The 18,904-nt window shown below is 39.9% G+C and overlaps 1 protein-coding gene across 4 annotated transcripts in view; it reads right to left on the reverse strand.

Annotated features, from left to right (window-relative positions):
* Window positions 1-1,073: 1,073 nt before the first annotated feature.
* Window positions 1,074-18,904, reverse strand: part of ttc1 (tetratricopeptide repeat domain 1) — a 42,779-nt gene continuing 24,948 nt past the window's right edge. For all 4 annotated transcript variants that reach the window (XM_033029659.1, XM_033029658.1, XM_033029661.1 and 1 more), the window contains exons 7-8: window positions 7,948-8,002; window positions 1,074-1,702 (exon numbers count right to left, since the gene is read on the reverse strand). In XM_033029659.1, coding sequence (XP_032885550.1) covers window positions 1,566-1,702; window positions 7,948-8,002 — 192 coding nt within the window. In that variant the 3' untranslated portion in view covers window positions 1,074-1,565. The remainder of the gene's footprint in view (window positions 1,703-7,947; window positions 8,003-18,904) is intronic.

An 18,904-nucleotide genomic window follows, 5' to 3' on the forward strand; every position in this document is an offset into this window, starting at 1 on the left:
TCTGTGGTTTCACATTCTTATTGCAATAATAAGGAAGCCATAAACATCGTATTTTTCTAGAAGTAGAGGAAGAATCTGCTGGTATATAAAATGGAAAATCACTAATAGTGAATCAGAATATCAGGATATAAAAAACAGCCTTGGCTTCAATTCAAGAGGAATACTATTGAAACGCAAAAAAAATGATGCAAAACCTTTCCAGTTCATTGGTTCTCGTGTGCATTCTGTGTGCAGTTCTGTAAATTGTCCTGATCCCTCCACTGTCAGGAAAAAGACAGACACCATATAAAATCAAAGCAGAGGCATTGGAATTATTTCAGAATTGAGAAGATATCTATAAAGGAAAGAATGATGGAAAACAAAGCTCTAATGTGTTCAAAAACAAAAGGCCAGAATGGATAGTCCTCTGTGTGGTACGGTGGTACTGCAAGTAGTGCAGCTGCCTCACTGAGCAAGTAGTGCAGCTGCCTCACAGCTCCAGTAGCTTGGACTAAATTCTGAACTCCTCTGCTGTCTATATTGAGTTTGCACATTCTCCCTGTGAACATGTGGGTTTCCTCCCACACCAAAACATGTATTGATTCTTATTGTTCTGCATATTACCTATTGTGTAGGTGGATGATGGACGAATTGGGAGGGGTTGAGGTGGTTAATTAGTATGTGCAAAAGAATAACTATTCTATTGTTACAGGAAATAAGGGGGGAATAAGATTGATTGGAATGCTCTGAGCCAACATGTATTCGCTGGATCAAATTGCTACCTTCTCTGTCCTTCTAAGGGATCTGGATGATTGTGAAACAAGTTGACCCATAGATGTAAAGACAATGTCATTATTTTGTGGGCAAAAATGTGGAACTATCACAAAGGACAGTTGAAGTAAACAGCACAGATGCAAATAAGAGGAAGTCAGAGGAAGTACAGATGCAGTTCAAACCATGGTGTGGATCTGTTAGGCTAACTGGATGTTTTTTTGGTGCTGTTTCAAAAATATGTTTGAATAAAAAAAGATCGCTGTCCTATTTAGACCTAGATAAGTTTGTTCTATTTGCATACTGAAGCAATGTAAGTTCCATCAAAATGAAGTACAGCTTTAATATTTTATTTCCAGTAAGTTCTCTGAATCATGAAAGTATATTCTAACTTTATTTTTTAAGTTCACAGAAAACAAGGAAGTTTAAAACAAGGAGTTATTCAACATGATCAACAGTATATAACTAGACATCTCATCAGTTGTTTGCAGATCTCAAACAAAAATCTACCCTGTGTTACATGGTGATTTTCATCTGCATTTAACGAAAATGAAGAAATTTGTTTCCAAACGCCATACTTTGTTTAATACATCCAAATTTAACGACAAATATATCTTAGAGCTGCAACTGTTGCCTTTACTTCCAAAGAGCAGCTCAAATCAAGTGTCTTAAAACTATACAAGTACCTGCAAAAATGCAGCAATAATTGGAACAAATCTGTTTGCTGGGAGAATAGAAAAGCAGTATTTTATAATTTAACAACTAAATTTTGTTCCATGCACACCCTTAGACTGAGCTATTACCAGTAATAAGCATTATCTATTATTGTTATTTGGGTTTTGCACAAAGTTGACAGAGTATGAGCCGGAGTTTGTATCCTTGTTTAACAGGAAGTTGTCAGTGGACAGGCCAAAAGGTCGCAGAACCATGTTGCCAAGATCTTTCAGCTTGCCTACAATAAAAAGAAAATAATCTGTAGCGTGATTCTTCAAGATATCAAAGGAGATAGTCTGCAGACAATTAAAATAAAGTCATTCACAAGGCCCCCCCCCCCCCCCCCCCCGATCGCTGCATATTTGCATGAACAAATAATTCCTCTGCTAATGGACAAGCTAGCACTGCTATAAAATCATTCTGCAACAAACTGTCCACAGGTAGATAATCATCTTGAGATGATGCTGTACAATACGTAAGCAACCAATGCACTGATCCAATTTTCCATAAAAGGTGGATTGCGTACAAAGGTTCAGTGCAATCAACTTACATCATGCTTGTATGTGAAAACAGGCAAGTGACTCGGCCTGAAGATTATGAAACATTTTAGACATAGAAACTCTCACCCTGTATTTTACAGTTGTATTGACAGTAACATGTACGCACGTATCACTTAATGTGCAAGTCCAAAATCTGCTCCATGCATTTCTGATCCTCCACAAGGTCTGATATTTTTCAAAGGAAATCAATGATCTGACATGAACTACTCATTCTTCTGAGATAAACTTAATGATTTCAATGAAATAATGGCTTAAAAGTCAAAAATCATATTGGCTTTTTATAAGTTATGGTACATAACCAGTGCAGAAATATATATACCTGAGCTTGAAGCGATAGCTCTACAATGTAGTGGCTTAACACTATGTGTGCCAGAAATTAAGGTTCATTGGTACCATAACGCCTGTTCAAAGAAATTACACTATGCAATTTATTAAGTTACTTTTAAATGATTCACAAAAAGCAACAAACTGGTGACATTCTTGTTAAAATACTATCAACTACCGGAATAACTCTGAAGGTAAATACACTGTTCAGCATAGAACCAAGTCATACAAACCAGGAAGATCTCAAGTGTAACCCAAGAATATGGACATACACGCAGTTAGTTTTCTCAGTCATAGCAATGTCGCATGACAAATGGATTAAAAATAGCCAGGTTTTTGCTTCTGATTAATTTTGCTAGACATTCTTGTCAGGAAATAAGAGTACAAAATTAAACATAACCTCCTCTCAGGTCATATAATATGCAGGTTTGCATCATTTTGGTGAATATGTGGTGAAACATATTTGCCCATGGTCCTAAAATATTGTCACCATTCATGAACCCATTTTCCATAACAATTGTACTGGTGAAAAGACTTGAAGTTATGACAAGGGAAACTTTTTTTTCATTTTTAAGAATCTAAATTCAAATCTACTATACCTTCTGCCTTCAACTATAAAATACTATGTGAAATATGATTAGCAGAGGATGTGAACTTAATGCAATTGGATAACAATTTGTTTCAGGAAAATGGCCAACGTGACATAGCAGAAAAATCAAACATGCTGGTTTTCTATGAGAATTAAAGGCATATTAAAAGGCTGACAACCATATAAAGAATTTAAAAGGCTGACAACCATATAAAGAATTTAACAATCTAAATGTGCTGCTCACTAGATTGATCATAAAATCATAAAGCATGGATGAATGAAACTTTACCCAGTTAGTTTAACGCTGTCACTCTAACTCAAGTACAATAATTCTACCCATTTGGTAAAAAATTGCACTTTCCCATGTTGTCTCTGATTATTAATTCTTCAGCCATCATAAACATGTTGCTTTTTTAAGTTAGCCCCTCAATGATATTAAATACCATCATCCAAGTCATGAACTGATCAAAACAGGCATTAACCACAAGCTTTTTATTTTAAACTTCCATAGCCAATGTTGCATACACACTGTTACAAACATTTGTATTCCACAGACTTCCATTTTGTTAATAAATTACCAATGGCTGATGAAGTGCATTCCAAAGGCTTGATATTCATGAAATGCTTTCCTCATTTCAGCTCATCAATCACCATAAATCTATAAACTTTAATTACAAATCTCGTTTCTTGAACAGATTTGTTCTACATTTACTCTATGTAATATATTATTTAATGCTCTTTCAATCCCCATATATGCAAATTTGTACATGCCACTAATCCTCGGGTGCACTTCACTCATCAAAAAACTCAGTCAATTTCACCCGAACAGAAGTATGCCAACTCTCCTTTATTAGCCCTTATTTTCCTCAGGTCTGTTAGCTTTCCCCTGGATTATTTTGAAATAGATTTTCCTTTATTTCTGAATTGAGTGCAGCATATGCAATCTTCCAGCCTTCTGGCATATCCCTTACATCCTTGGACAACTGTAATGTTGGGGCAGTACCTCAGACTTTCAATCCCCTCAGCAACCCAAAATGCATCCAATCAGGAGCACATATTGTCCACTTCATAGTCATGCAATTTTTTCCTGCATGTTACTTTATTTTTAGCTCACTCAAAATCAAAGTAACATTCTTGTTTACAATACCTTTGGTAACATACTTATACTTAGTATATGATCATTCAATATGATCATGGCTGATCATCCAACTCAGTATCCCGTACCTGCCTTCTCTCCATACCCCCTGATCCCTTTAGCCACAAGGGCCACATCTAACTCCCTCTTAAATATAGCCAATGAACTGGCCTCAACTACCCTCTGTGGCAGAGAGTTCCAGAGATTCACCACTCTCTGTGTGAAAAAGTTTCTTCTCATCTCGGTCCTAAAGGATTTCCCCCTTATCCTTAAGCTGTGACCCCTTGTCCTGGACTTCCCCAACATCGGGAACAATCTTCCTGCATCTAGCCTGTCCAACCCCATAAGAATTTTGTACGTTTCTATAAGATCCCCTCTCAATCTCCTAAATTCTAGCGAGTATAAGCCAAGTCTATCCAGTCTTTCTTCATATGAAAGTCCTGACATCCCAGGAATCAGTCTGGTGAACCTTCTCTGCACTCCCTCTATGGCTATAATGTCCTTCCTCAGATTTGGAGACCAAAACTGTACGCAATACTCCAGGTGTGGTCTCACCAAGACCCTGTACAACTGCAGTAGAACATCCCTGCTCCTATACTCAAATCCTTTTGCTATGAAAGCTAACATACCATTCACTTTCTTCACTGCCTGCTGCACCTGCATGCCTACTTTCAATGACTGGTGTACCATGACACCCAGGTCTCGCTGCATCTCCCCTTTTCCTAATCGGCCACCATTTAGATAATAGTCTTCTTTCCTGTTTTTGCCACCAAAGTGGATAACCTCACATTTATCCACATTATACTGCATCTGCCAAACATTTGCCCACTCACCCAGCCTATCCAAGTCACCTTGCAGTCTCCTAGCATCCTCCTCACAGCTAACACTGCCCCCCAGCTTAGTGTCATCCGCAAACTTGGAGATGTTGCCTTCAATTCCCTCATCCAGATCATTAATATAAATTGTAAATAGCTGGGGTCCCAGCACTGAGTCTTGTGGTACCCCACTAGTCACTGCCTGCCATTGTGAAAAGGACCCGTTTACTCCTACTCTTTGCTTCCTGTTTGCCAGCCAGTTCTCTATCCACATCAATACTGAACCCCCAATACCGTGTGCTTTAAGTTTGTATACTAATCTCTTATGTGGGACCTTGTCGAAAGCCTTCTGAAAGTCCAGATACAACACATCCACTGGTTCTCCCCTATCCACTCTACTAGTTACATCCTCGAAAAATTCTATAAGATTCGTCAGACATGATTTACCTTTCGTAAATCCATGCTGACTTTGTCCAATTATTTCACCACTTTCCAAATGTGCTGCTATCCCATCTTTAATAACTGACTCTAGCAGTTTCCCCACTACCGATGTTAGACTAACTGGTCTGTAATTCCCCGTTTTCTCTCTCCCTCCCTTCTTAAAAAGTGGGGTTACGTTTGCTACCCTCCAATCCTCAGGAACTACTCCAGAATCTAAAGAGTTTTGAAAAATTATCACTAATGCATCCACTATTTCTGGAGGGGGGAAAGAAGAAAACAATAATAAATGTATTTTTTTAAAAGTGTACACAATGTTACGATTAGTTAACGTGGTGAAATATTACAAATCATCTCCCTTTCATTATTAAAATTAAATTACTGGTCAAAACGTAAACTAAATTTAGCCAATGAAACAGAACATCTCACAGACATTTCACTCGCAAAACAATAAGCAATTAAAACCAACCCTTCATGCAAAGCTATGTATGCACATACATGACAACCACAACTTCCGTAGCATCACAGTATGATCATATATAGAATCTTAAGGTCCTCTAGGTCATTTAATAGTATTTAACTGAACTAATGTAGATTTAAATAAAACTAATTTTATTATTGAAAAGGGGACATTTTGGGAACAATAAACATTGTATTTACTGAAAATGACTCTGCCCTTAGCCACAATGACTGAACCTTACAGTTAACTCAATGTTTTATTGATTATCCAGAAGCCAACTGATTTATTTATTTAATGGGTGGAGCCAATGATAAAGTAATTTTATGATAAAAGCAGCCGTTGTTTAGGTATTAAATCAAATAAAATATAATATGCACCATACATTTTAGAAAAAAGTTGCAAACTAATTGCTTCCATTCTTGTTTAATCAGAAGACTCAAGGCTTCTACCAACACCACTGCTGAATGGCTGCTAGGAAATAATGACTAAATCAGATAATCATCTAAATATGCCAATTCTGATAGGAAAACTGGGCTTACTGATAATCCAAGGACTGCGAAAATAGGGGACTCAATGTTGACAGAGCTGCGAGTGTCAACTCATTTCATAAAGTAGCACTTGAAGGACCCTAGTGCAATGTGTTGTCAGAATATCAACTTCCAAACCATTTTCTAATTATTTCTCTTTATAAATGCTACTTAGGCAGTCAAATATTTATGACATTTTCTATTGTACAATCTACTGTTAACTGTACAATCCAGTGTTTTGGAATGTTGATTAAAATTACAATTTATTATTTCTTCACCATAGGACGTTGAAGTCAATGTTGTTTCACAACCCCAACCTCAGCTGTGATCTGCTAACTCATCTGCTATCAAGGATCAAATCCAGGGTCTTCCCTTAAAATGCACCCATCACATAAATTGTGCACCTAATGGGGGAGCGTGTTAATAACAAGCTCACAAGACAAAACTATGATGCAAGTTGGACTACAGGAAATGTAGAGTTTTGGATCAGTTGTGGATGGAAAGTGAAAAACAAACGCCTCTTAACAATAGACATAAATTAATGTTTCAGGTGCAGACAGGTTTGGTCAGGCTATAGATAGACACAAAATGCTGGAGTAACTCAGCGGGTCAGGCAGCCTCTTTGGAGAAAATGGATAGGTGACATTTTGGGTCAGGAAACTTCTTCAGTCCAAAGAAGGGTCTTGACCAGAAATGTCACCAATCCATTTTCTCCAAAGATGTTGTCTGACCCGCTGAGTAACTCCAGCATTTTATGTCTATCTTTGGTATAAACTATCATCTGCAGTTCCTTTTTATTATATTTGGTCAGACCCTATCTGGATTAAAAAAACATGGAGCTCTTATAATGCTCAGTGTTGAATTAGAACCTCAGTTAAGGTTAATAGGATGATTAGTTTGCTAAGATAGTGGCCATGGGATGAGCGAATGGAAGTTGTGGTGAGGAAACAAAGCTGTGGCTGTATTTTCCCCATCTTTAAAAGGAAGAAAACGGATCTCATTTTGAAGAAGATATTAAGGAACTAGATTGTCATCTAAAAATTGTAGAAGCATCGAGAAGTGGTTTAGACATAATGTCTACATCATGCCTCGAATCTGGTGATATTTTTTTTAAATAATCTTGAAATTAAATCATAAGCAAGGAGATGGCAAATAAAACCAAACAGACAACTTTGAAACCAATAGTGGAGGCTGGGAACTGAAACCATACAGTAAGTGCTCAGGCTATGATTAGGTAAGAGCAAAACTTGGAAAGGGTAGTCCAATTCAGCTGGACTGTATTCGTGAACTATAAGAGGAAGCTTGACAAATCAAAACCTGTAGTTTATTTGCTGGATCAGTGGAAAGATGGCAAGAGCTGTGCATGCAGTCACTTTTAAACCTCCAGCTGGACAATATTAAAATTGAACTTTATTGAGCATGCAGTTTTAGAAATATGTAAAAGCATTATATAGAGGTTTTACAACACATAACTTATAAACAGGCTACAACATCAATGAATTAAAAATGGAACGCTTTTCCATTTCCCCACAATTGTTCACTGACATGAAAACACATGGGTAAAGTATTTTTGCATAATATTAGTTTCAACTAAATATTTATATCAGAAGTATTGGGCATGGTAAAAATACATACCTAGCATCTCTTCTTTCATCTTCTCATTTCTTTCTTCAATTTGCTGCGGTAACCGCTATGGTGGAAAAGAACAAAATAAGAACAAGTTAACAAATAACATGCACTCCTGACAATCATTCAAATATAAACAATATTTATCACTATAATGAGATAGGTATAATGAGCAGACATAAAAATTTACCAGATTAAAAAAATTCTCTTTTAGATCATCGATCAACTTTGAAGTGATGGTGAGCCATCGCAATAGACCTGTTTTGTAACAGGATTTAGAATCACTGGCAATGAAGGAACAGCAATGATGTATGACTTCAAGTGCAGGTAGGGCTCACAGGTTTGGTAGGTGCCAGTTCTTGGATGGTTGAGTACTGGACTGGTTTGCTTGAGTTATAAGGAGTGACTGGACAGGTTAGAACCATTTTCCCTGGAGCATGAGAGGCTAGAGATATTTTTAAAAATGGGAATAGCTAAGGTGAATGACCAGTCATTTTCTTAGGAACAGGGGTCTAAAACTAGTGGAGTTTAAGGCGAGTGGGTAAAATTTTTAAAGATAAACCAAGGGGCAAGTTCATATGGAATGAGCCTCCAGAGAAAGCGATAGCGGCAGGCACCATTAAAATGTATAAAAGCGATTTAAACAGGCAGCGTGATAAAGAAGTTGACTGGTATGCTTGCTTTAATTAATCAGGACACTGAATAAAAGTCAGAAAGTCATGATGCACCTCTACAGGACTTTGGCTAGGATGCATTTCGAGCATTGTGTGCACTTTGGGTCACCCGCTACACAAAGAATGTGACAGCTTTGGTGAGGGTGCAGAAGAGGTATATCAGAATTCTGCCTTGTTTAGGGGATATTAGCTAGAGGCATAGATAGGATAGACAGTAAGAACCTTTATCCCAGGGTATAAATGTCAAAGACTAGAGAGCATAGCTCTAAAGAGGGGCAAAGTTTAAAGATGTTCAGAGCAAGTTTCTTTCTTTTTTTTTTAATTTTAAAGAGAGTGGTGGGTGCCTGGTATGTGCTGTCAGAGGTTGTGATGGAAGCAGATGTGATAGCAACATTTAAGAAGCTTCGAGTGAGGCATATGGATATGTAGGGAATGGGGGATATGCATCATGTACAGGGAGATAAAATTAGTTTATTTTAGCATTACCTAATTTCATTCCATGAGATTATCTTGCTGGCCTGTTATGCATGGATGGCCTGTTTCTATGCTGGACATTGCCTGGTCCATCAAATGGTGTTGATCTCTCCACCAGCTGTGGAATCTATAGGATTTGCTGCCTCAAGCAGGAAGTTATTATCAGAGCCTGACACCACTGTGGCCACGCTCTCTTGTCGCTATCTTTGGGAAGCCGTGCAGTAGCCCAAGAAATGTTACCACCAGGTTCAAGAATATCTTCCTCTATTCAACCGTCAGAACTTTAACCACCTTGCGTAACGCTAACCACCTCACCACTGAAACTTTATGAACTTTAAACAATGATGATTGTTCCATGTACTGTATTTTGTTTTTTTTGTACCACTATGAGCTGGTTTATTCAGAATAACAAAAATAATTATATATTTATTTGTTGTTGTTCTGGTTCATTTTCAGTGCATGTGACAAATAGTTACTCTTGAATCTCGAAAAGAAATACCAACTAACTATCCAATTATCAAATCAGTATACTATCTAGAAATTTGTTTTTTTTTGGCCAATATTTCAGGCAGATATCTGATGTCTGTATTTTGGTGCAATTTACTTTGAAGTGTACATGCTATGCTGAACTGTCCCATTCTCATATTAGCAATTATGGGAATAACTGCCACCATGTTTCTTGACATTGAGGGGCTGCGAAGACAGGTGGTATGTTAATTATTGAGCTAATCAATTTCCAACCAATCGATTGCTGATAAACTGCACCCTTGCAGTGCTGCTGCAGCCAACAATATTCTTGCCTTTATGGTGGCAATCTGCCTTTATCATATAGTGGTCCAGCTCCAAAAACCTTTCGATTCAAATGCAGTGCTGAGTCATGGCAGACCTGGAGCCAAACAGGATCGTGCTCATTCCAATGGTTTCTGGCTCAATTTGGGTCTTTGGCTAGGGGGGTGGAATGATGGTACCTATGCAAATGTAATTGAATGTGTATTATCCATGTACAGATGGGTTTGAAGCAAGTGCTGGGTTTTATGAAAAATGCATGAATATCAAGGCAATGGGATAGAAATTAATTAATTTGCACGGCTGATGGATATTTATGGATAACAATAATCAAGCAAAGTTAACGAGAAAGTATCAGATGCACCATAGATGATTTAACAGCGCCTACTGTACAGTTGGAGAGGAGCTGAGGTTCCTAAAGTCCTTTTATTGTTATTAATGATACAAATACAATTTATGGGATCCACCTTCAAGGCACTTTCAGAGACAGTATTAAAAATAGTGAGGCATAGAGCTCAACATGGTCTTGCCAGTTGCGTGATAGGATGTACTTAAGATTGACACCAGGTTTGCCTAAACAAAGATTGGGTACTGAAATCAACAATGAGTTTCAGAACGGATTAAAACTAGGACTGAAAAGTTCTGAACAGCCAAGAGCTTTCCTTGCTCCTAAAATAAACTCAGGAGTGACCCAAAAAACAGATTTACATTGAAATAGAGTCCATTAAATGTCCCATGGCAAAATCAATGATTTATTTTACAAAAATTATATTTTTGTGCTTTAGATTAAAACACAACCCTTTTACATTAACTAACTAGTTAAATATTTGTATATATAATTCTGAAGAATTATATATTTAATAATAATATAGTAATAATAATTCTGAAGGGTCTCGACCCGAAACGTCACCTATTCCTTCGCTCCTTAGATGCTGCCTCACCCGCTGAGTTTCGCCAGCATTTTTGTCTACCTTCGATTTTTCCGGCATCTGCAGTTCTTTCTTAAATGTATATATATTAATAAATTGTTTGAAATACCAATTCGATATTTTGTTACAAAATAATTGATATGTAAACCACGAATATTCTACAGGTTTGAATAAAATACCAACATTTTATGCAGATTTGATATTTCACAAGAGCTGCAGCCATTTTTTTTAAAGAACAAAATGAGATTTGAAAAGATGCCACTGGCAATTGAACTTTCTGGTTTTTATAGGAATGCTTCTTAGCGGTATAATGCAACATTTATAGGGAATGTCAATGGTTTGATTTTTGTTAAAAAGGGACAGAATGAGGTCAATTTTGGGAAATTCCTCATGTGAAAAATGCTCATGTCAGTAGATTTCCAAATTGGTTGGGGCTAAAGTACCCAAGACTGGTTAATAAAAGATTTGGATACTTTATTTATTCAATTAGCCACAGAATTTGGATGACACCAACAAGATTAATATTTAATGCCCATCCGTAACAGCACTCAGGGTCAGTGGTTTACTAGATTATTCCAAAGTTAAGAGTTAACCTCATTGGTATGGATCCGATGACAGGTTTCTATTGATAACAGATACAAACGATCCAGCGTGTTTCTACAACTGATAGATACAACGTCGACAAATTATTTAAAATTAGATGATTTATTCAAATTAACAGTATGATCCAGCTCTCTTGGTGTCATTTGACATCATGAATATCCGGAAATAAAGGCCTCATGAGTGATCTTCCAGTGATTTAATCAGAAAACCACCTATCACTTACAAGTAATTTGATGACGCAGGGGATCATTTCCAGTGATAATGCAAAGCAAATTTAATAACAAATGTATTGCACAGTATTTTTTTTGTTTTTGTTTTTTTTAATGACATATTGGTATGAGATTGGTATGATTACCAGTTTCCAGCATGATTTTATTTTTATAGCCAAAAACTGCAAATCCATTTACATAGGGTCTGCATCTATATTTATAGAATAGTAATATTCACTGGGATACAGTATTACCATTTAATTAACTTAATTGGCCATTGTAAAATGCCACTGTTATGTAGAATATGCAGAGAGTTGATGGGAATGTGGGGTGAATAAAATGGAATTAGTTTAAATGGGTGCTTGATAGTTGGAGCCAACTCAGTGGGTTGAAACTCTAGTCTGGCACACTTGGGATCCAACCAGTGCTGAACTAAAAAAAAATCTAAACCTCAGAAATTGCCCTTGTCTCTCTTCCTCGCAATCTCTGAGCAGGAGAAGTAGAAATGTTATTTTTAAGTAGAGATACTCTCCCAGTCATGTCAACTTTACAAGAACTGTCTGCAACCCAATTTCTAAAAGTCAAAAAGCTGTCGGCTGAGATTGCATAAGTTCAGATTCAGATTCAGATTCAATTTTAATTGTCATTGTCAGTGTACAGTACAGAGACAACGAAATGCATTAATAAGTTGCATGGTAGGTCAATTAGCTACAGATTATTACAGATTTTAATTACTTCTAATATCTTAGTTGCAACTAATTAGTACAGATGTGTACTACATTGAAAAGCAACAGCTGCCCAATAACAGAATTAGCCTGCATAAGCTTGAAAGTTTAAAATATCGACAATATATTCTCATTCTGAACGAGTTAACCTGGGGCAAATAGCCTTCAATTTCTGCATCTGTTTTTATGAAGCAGAGGTTAGATATTAGGGTCTGACTTTAGAAAGCAAGGCTGGTGAGGGAAGGAGTTTGAAAAAAAAATGCATATGCATAACATTACATTACATTTATAAGGCTATTTGTAAATTAAATAAATTACATTACAACTAAAACGTTTTGCAACACTTCCCACAGGACAGTCTGTAATCCAAGTTTTCTGATTTACATTAATAAAACATTCATTACATTCCTCAGAATGCAGTCAGTGTGAAACACTTTTCTTGTTACATTATTTCAAGTTATGCCCTCTCATCAACCTATGAAAATTGCTTCAGGCACTTTTCCTGTCATCTGAAGTCAGAATGGATAACATGACACAAGCCATATATGGTGTGAAACTAGGTTAGTGTCCAAAACCTGACATTTACCATGAATGTTAATGAAATCCCATTTACCCAGAAAAGCGAAACAGCAAATGAAATTTTGTGGTATTTTTTTTCATTGTTCTAATTAATAGCCCATCAAGCAAGTAACTGACCAAAAAAATTAAAACCCGTAAATTTATTCTTTCATATTTACAAAATAAAATAACAGATTTTGGTGCAACTTCTAAATGAAAAAAATAATGTCAATTAATTTTATACAAACACTTCCCCAAACTCAATCACCAATCTTTGTCATTTGCATTTCTTGAACTGCAGGAAAGGGTCTGATAGTTCAGATTACTAATGATTAAGGAAGGACAGAAGAGGAATTAAAATTCTGTGAATTAAGAACAGAAGAAAACAACAGGAGTAAATGGCTGATTTTGTATTTTTTTAAAAAAAGTGGTCGGAACTGGGTTTGGATTCTTTACCAGCATGTATTAGGGGTATAACTTAGATGGAAAGCCGATTGAACCCAATGTGTCCATGCCAGTCGAGAAAGAACTTACCTGTTTAGCCTCACCTCGTGGCACTAGACCTGTCTGTAGTAATGCAGATCATGGCACTTTAAGTATACATTCAACTAGTATTTTTATGTTATGGGGATTTTTGCCTCTGCCACACTTTCAGGCAAAATGTTCCAGATCCCTATACACTCCAAGTTGAAAAGGTTTCTCCCATATTACCATGCAAGCAGTGTTGAGATTTGTCATCAATTGCAAGCCGCCCCTGGGTTACAATCATCTGGCATGGATATCCCTACTTACGAGTAAGCTCCCACAATATTAAAATTCAAAAGTTTGGCATACATAAGTTCATTCCTACAAATGGCAGAACTAGTTTCCTCTCTCTTTCCACTTGCAGTATTTTTTCTTACTTAGACATGTGCTTTTGATACCTTCCATTACTATATACCATAGAGTATTTTTTGTGTATTTCAAACTTACTGACAAAATCAATTTATGGACATTAGTAAAAAACTTTATGTATAAATTGTCTGCAGGTAACAAGTGGCCATTTTCTTAAAGCAAAAGACCTAAAACTACATAGCAACAAAGTGATCTAGCTATGTTTTTCTGCAACATGTTAAACGCAACTCTGCATAGTCAATAGTCCGACATGGCCGGAGTTGCCGCCTCACCCGCGTTCCAGGCTCAGCAACCCACAGCCTCTACGATGCAGACTCCAGCAGCACGTGGTCTGACTCTGCTGGTTCCTACCGCTCCCACAGGGAACCTCAGTTGTGATGGGTCTTCCCCTTCCCCCTCTTTTAACCAGGTTACCCCGACCACACCCCACCCATACAATAGTCCTCACGCCCCCCCCCCCCCCTCCTCTCTGAACACCCATCATCCCCCCCCACACCAGACCTCGCCTTAGCCTCTGTCCACTCCCCGGCTCCCCTCTGACCCCAATCCTTGTTGTGTCTTCACCATCCCCCTTTCCGATACGGAATGGTCTGTCTTCAGCAGAGGCCTCACCTTCGTTCCCCTCTGCCCTCACCTTCAGTTCCGGGTCCGCCATGACCTAGAGTTTTTCTTTCGTCGCCTCCATGTCTTTTTCTATGGGAAGAGGTCCTCACTACCCAATGATGACCCCTTCTCCAGTCTCCATCGGTCCCTCTCCTATTGGACTCCCCAGAACGTATTTCTGCCCTCTCTAGACCTCTATTTCTAACTGCTGGCGTGACATCAACTGTCTCAACGTTTCCACTCCCCTTACATACTCTAATCTCACCCCCTCTGAACATACAGCCCTCCGCTCACTCTGCAGCAACCCCGACATTATAATCAAACCCGCCGACAAGGGAAGTGCCATGGTAGTCTGGCACGACAACTCCCAGACACCTCCTCCTACTTATCCTTGGACTATGATCCCACAGACGAGCACAAGGCCTTAGTCTCACACACCATTTCTGATTTAATCACTTCTGGCTGTCTGCCTTCCACAGCCTCCAACCTTATCGTTTCCCAGCCCGGTTTTACCTTCTCCCCAAAATCCATAAACACAACTGCCCTGGCAGGCCCAATGTTTCTGCCTGCTCTCCAACGGAAATGATTTCCACGTACCTCGACTCCATCCTATCCCTCATGGTCCAATCTCTCCCGACCTATGTCCAAGATACCTCACCTGCCCTTCATCACTTCAATGACCTGCTTTCCGAGCTCCCACTCCCTCATTTTTACTATGGACGTTCAGTCACTCTAAACCTCCATCCCCCAACAGAAAGGCCTTACTGCCCTCCATGTCTTCCTCGACTGCAGAACCGTCCAATTTCCCTCTACTAACACTCTACTGCTGGTCCTCACCCTCAACAACTTCTCCTTTGACTCCTCCCACTACCTCCAAGTCGAAGGCGCAGCTATGGGTACCCGCATGGGCCCCAGATATGCTGCTTCTTTGTAGGGTACATTGAACAATCCCTGTTCCAGGTGTACACTGGCCTATCCCCAAACTCTATCTCCATGACACTGATGACTGCATCTGTGCTACCTCCTGCACCCATGGACTTCATCAACTTCACCACCAATTTTCATCCTGCACTCAAATTTACTTGGACCAACTCCGACACCTCCCTCTCCTTTTTTTGATCCGTCTCCAGCACAGGAAATAGACTATTGACTGACATCTATTACAAAGACACTGACTCCCACAACTATCTCGACTAGGAATCTAGCTTCCTGCAAAGATTCTAGAGTTCCAATTCCTCCGTCTGCGCCCAATATGCGTGTTCCATACCAGGACATCCGTGATGTCCTCATTCTTTAGGGAATGGGGGTTCCCCTCTCCCATCATAGATGAGGCCCTCACTCGTGTCTCATCGGTATCCTTGCTCCCCCTTCCCCTTGTCGCAACAGAGACAGAGTCCCCCTAGTCCTTACATTCCACCCCAGCAGCCATTGCATACAACACAATCCTCCGAAATTTCCACCATCTCCAACGGGATCCCACCACTAGCCACATTTTCCCATTTCCACCCCTCTCCGCAACTCCCTGGTTAACTTATCTCTTCCCACCCAAACGACTCCCTCCCCAGGTACCTTCCCCTGCAACACCTGCCGCTATAACTCCTCCCTCGGCTCTGTCCAGGGACCCCGCCAGTTCTTTCAGGTTAGGCGGAGATTCACCTGTACCTCCTCCAACCTCATCTACTGTATCCATTGTTCAAGATATGGACTCATACATCGGCAAGACCAAACGTAGACTGGGTGATCGTTTCGCGGAACACCTTCGCTCAGGCCGCCTGAACCACCTGATCTCCCGATTGCTGGACACTTTAATTCTCCTTCCCATTCCTACACATACCTTTGTCCTAGGTCTCCTCCATTGTCAGAGTGAGGCTAAATGCAAATTGGAGGAACAGCATCTCATATTTCACTTGGGTAGCTTGCAGCCCAGTGGTATGAATATTGATTTCTCCCAATTCAGGAAGCCCTGGTAATCCCTCTCTCTCTATCCCTCCCCCACACAAGTCACACTAGCTTCTCATTTTCACCCTACAGCTAACAATGGCCTGTTTCTTTTATCATTGTAACTTTTTTTTTTGCATATCTTTTATTCATTGTTCTTTATCTCTCCACATCAGCGTCTATATCTCATTTCCCTTATCCCTAACCAGTCTGAAGAAAGGTCTTGACCCTAAACGTCACCCATTCCTTCTCTCCAGAGATGCTGCCTGTCCCGCCGAGTTACTCCACCTTTTTGTGTCTATCTTCTGCGTAGTCAATAATATATACAAAAAGCTGGAGTAACTCAGCAAGTCAACAGCATCTCTGGAGAAAAAGAATAGTGACGTTTCGGGTCGAGACCCTTCTTCAGACTCGATCCGAAACGTCACCTACTCCTTTTCTCCAGGGATGCTGTCTGACCCGCTGAGTTACTCCAGCTTTTTGCTATCTTTGGTTTAAACCAGCATCTGCAGTTCCTTCTTACATATTTTGTCTACATAGTCAAAACAGTGTCCCTGGGTTAGCAATCAAAATGCACTGGAAAATGTACTGAAATAAAAATAAATGACTCTCTCCTTGATGCTGGCGATACAATAGTCACACACATCATTTGAAAATATTGCTCTGCCAAATGCAATTGACAATTGTAAAGAATGACACATTTTCTCAGCCTGAAACTAAAGCATCCTACTGAGCAAATTGAATAGAGTAACACCTAAACAGCAAGGTGTCACCAACTGCTACTGGGAAACAATATGTCTGGACTGACATTATTTGCACGGTAGATTTCAGAAATAATGATTTGTGCCTGCATGTGAAAATGAGCTTAAGAAATAATCAAAAATTACATTCATATCAAATGTTCTCTCCAGGAATTGAGAACAGAAGATATTCGCAATTCTACTTTGATTGGAACACAAATTCCAGCATTTGCAGGCTTGTCTCTCCATTGTGCACGGATCTCAATCCTATCATACTCTTCCAATACAAAGCAGCATTGACAATTCCCAGAATACGTTTTAATAAGAAGAAATAGCTCACTGATAGTCAGTGACATTCAGTCACTCAACACCACCATCCCCCACCAGGAAGGCCTTAAAGCCCTGTTTCTTCCACAACCGCAGAACCATCCAATTTCCCTCTACTAACACTCTTCTCAACCTGGTTGTCGCCCTCAACAACTTCTCTTTTGACTCCTCCCACTTCCTCCAAGTCCAAGGCGCACCTATGGGCACCCAGCATGGGCCCCAGCTATGCCTGCCTCTTTGTGGGGTACGTTGAACAATCCCTGTTCCAGGTGTACACTGGCCCTATCCCCAAACTGTATCTCCATTACATTGATGACTGCATCGGTGCTACCTACTGCACCTATGCAGAACTTATGGACTTCATCAACTTCACCACCAATTTTCATCCTGCACTCAAATTTACTTGGACCATCTCCGACACCTCCCTTCCCTTTCTTGATCTGTCTCCATCACAGGAAATAGACTATTGACTGAAGCTATTACAAACCCACTGATCCCACAACTATCTCGACTACACTTCTTCCAACCCCGCTTCCTGCAAAGACTTTATCCCCTACTCCCAATTCCTCCGTCTACGCCGCATCTGCGCCCAAGATGAGGTGTTCCAAACTAGAACATCCGAGATGTCCTCATTCTTTAGGGAACGGGGGTTCCTCTCTCCCATCATAGATGAGGCCCTCACTCGTGTCTCCTCGGTATCCCGCAGCTCCGCCCTTGCTCCTCCTCTTAGTCGCAACAGAGACAGAGTCCCCCTGGTCCTTACCTTCCACCCCATCAGCGGTCGCATACCTCCTCCCTCGACTCTGTCCAGGGACCCTGACAGTTCTGTGTTCAAAAGGGAACTGCAGATGCTGGAATATCGAAGGTACACAAAATTGCTGGAGGAACTCAGCGGGTGCAGCAGCATCTATGGAGCGAAGGAAATAGGCGACGTTTCGGGCCGAAACCCTTCTTCAGACTTCAGTTGGAAGAAGGGTTTCGGCCCGAAACGTCGCCTATTTCCTTCGCTCCATAGATGCTGCTGCACCCGCTGAGTTCCTCCAGCAATTTTGTGTACCCTGACAGTTCTTTCAGGTTATACCTCCTCCATCCTCATCTACTGTATCTGTGGTTCAAGATGTGGACTCTCATACATCAAGACCAAACGCAGTCTGGGCGATCGTTTCGCGGAACACCTTCGCTCAGCCCGCCTGAACCAACCGGATCTCCCAGTTATTGGACACTTTAATTCTCCTTCCCATTCCTACAGACCATTCAGGGCTTGAAATTAACGGTTGCCCGGGTGCCATTGACCACCCAAAGTGCCGCCGGGCAACCTAAATCCCGAGTCATTTTGCCCGGCATGGCACTGCAGATACTGGTTTATACCGATAGACACAAAAACCTGAAGTAACTCATCGTGGTCAGCAGGTCAGGCAGCATCTCTGGAGAAAAGGAACGTGACGTTTCGTGTCGGCGGCGGCTGTATTCCGGGGCAAAGATACTAGGTGCGTGGTGACGAAGGGT

This window comes from Amblyraja radiata, chromosome 11, assembly GCF_010909765.2.
Source record: "Amblyraja radiata isolate CabotCenter1 chromosome 11, sAmbRad1.1.pri, whole genome shotgun sequence".
Classification (NCBI taxonomy): domain Eukaryota; kingdom Metazoa; phylum Chordata; class Chondrichthyes; order Rajiformes; family Rajidae; genus Amblyraja; species Amblyraja radiata.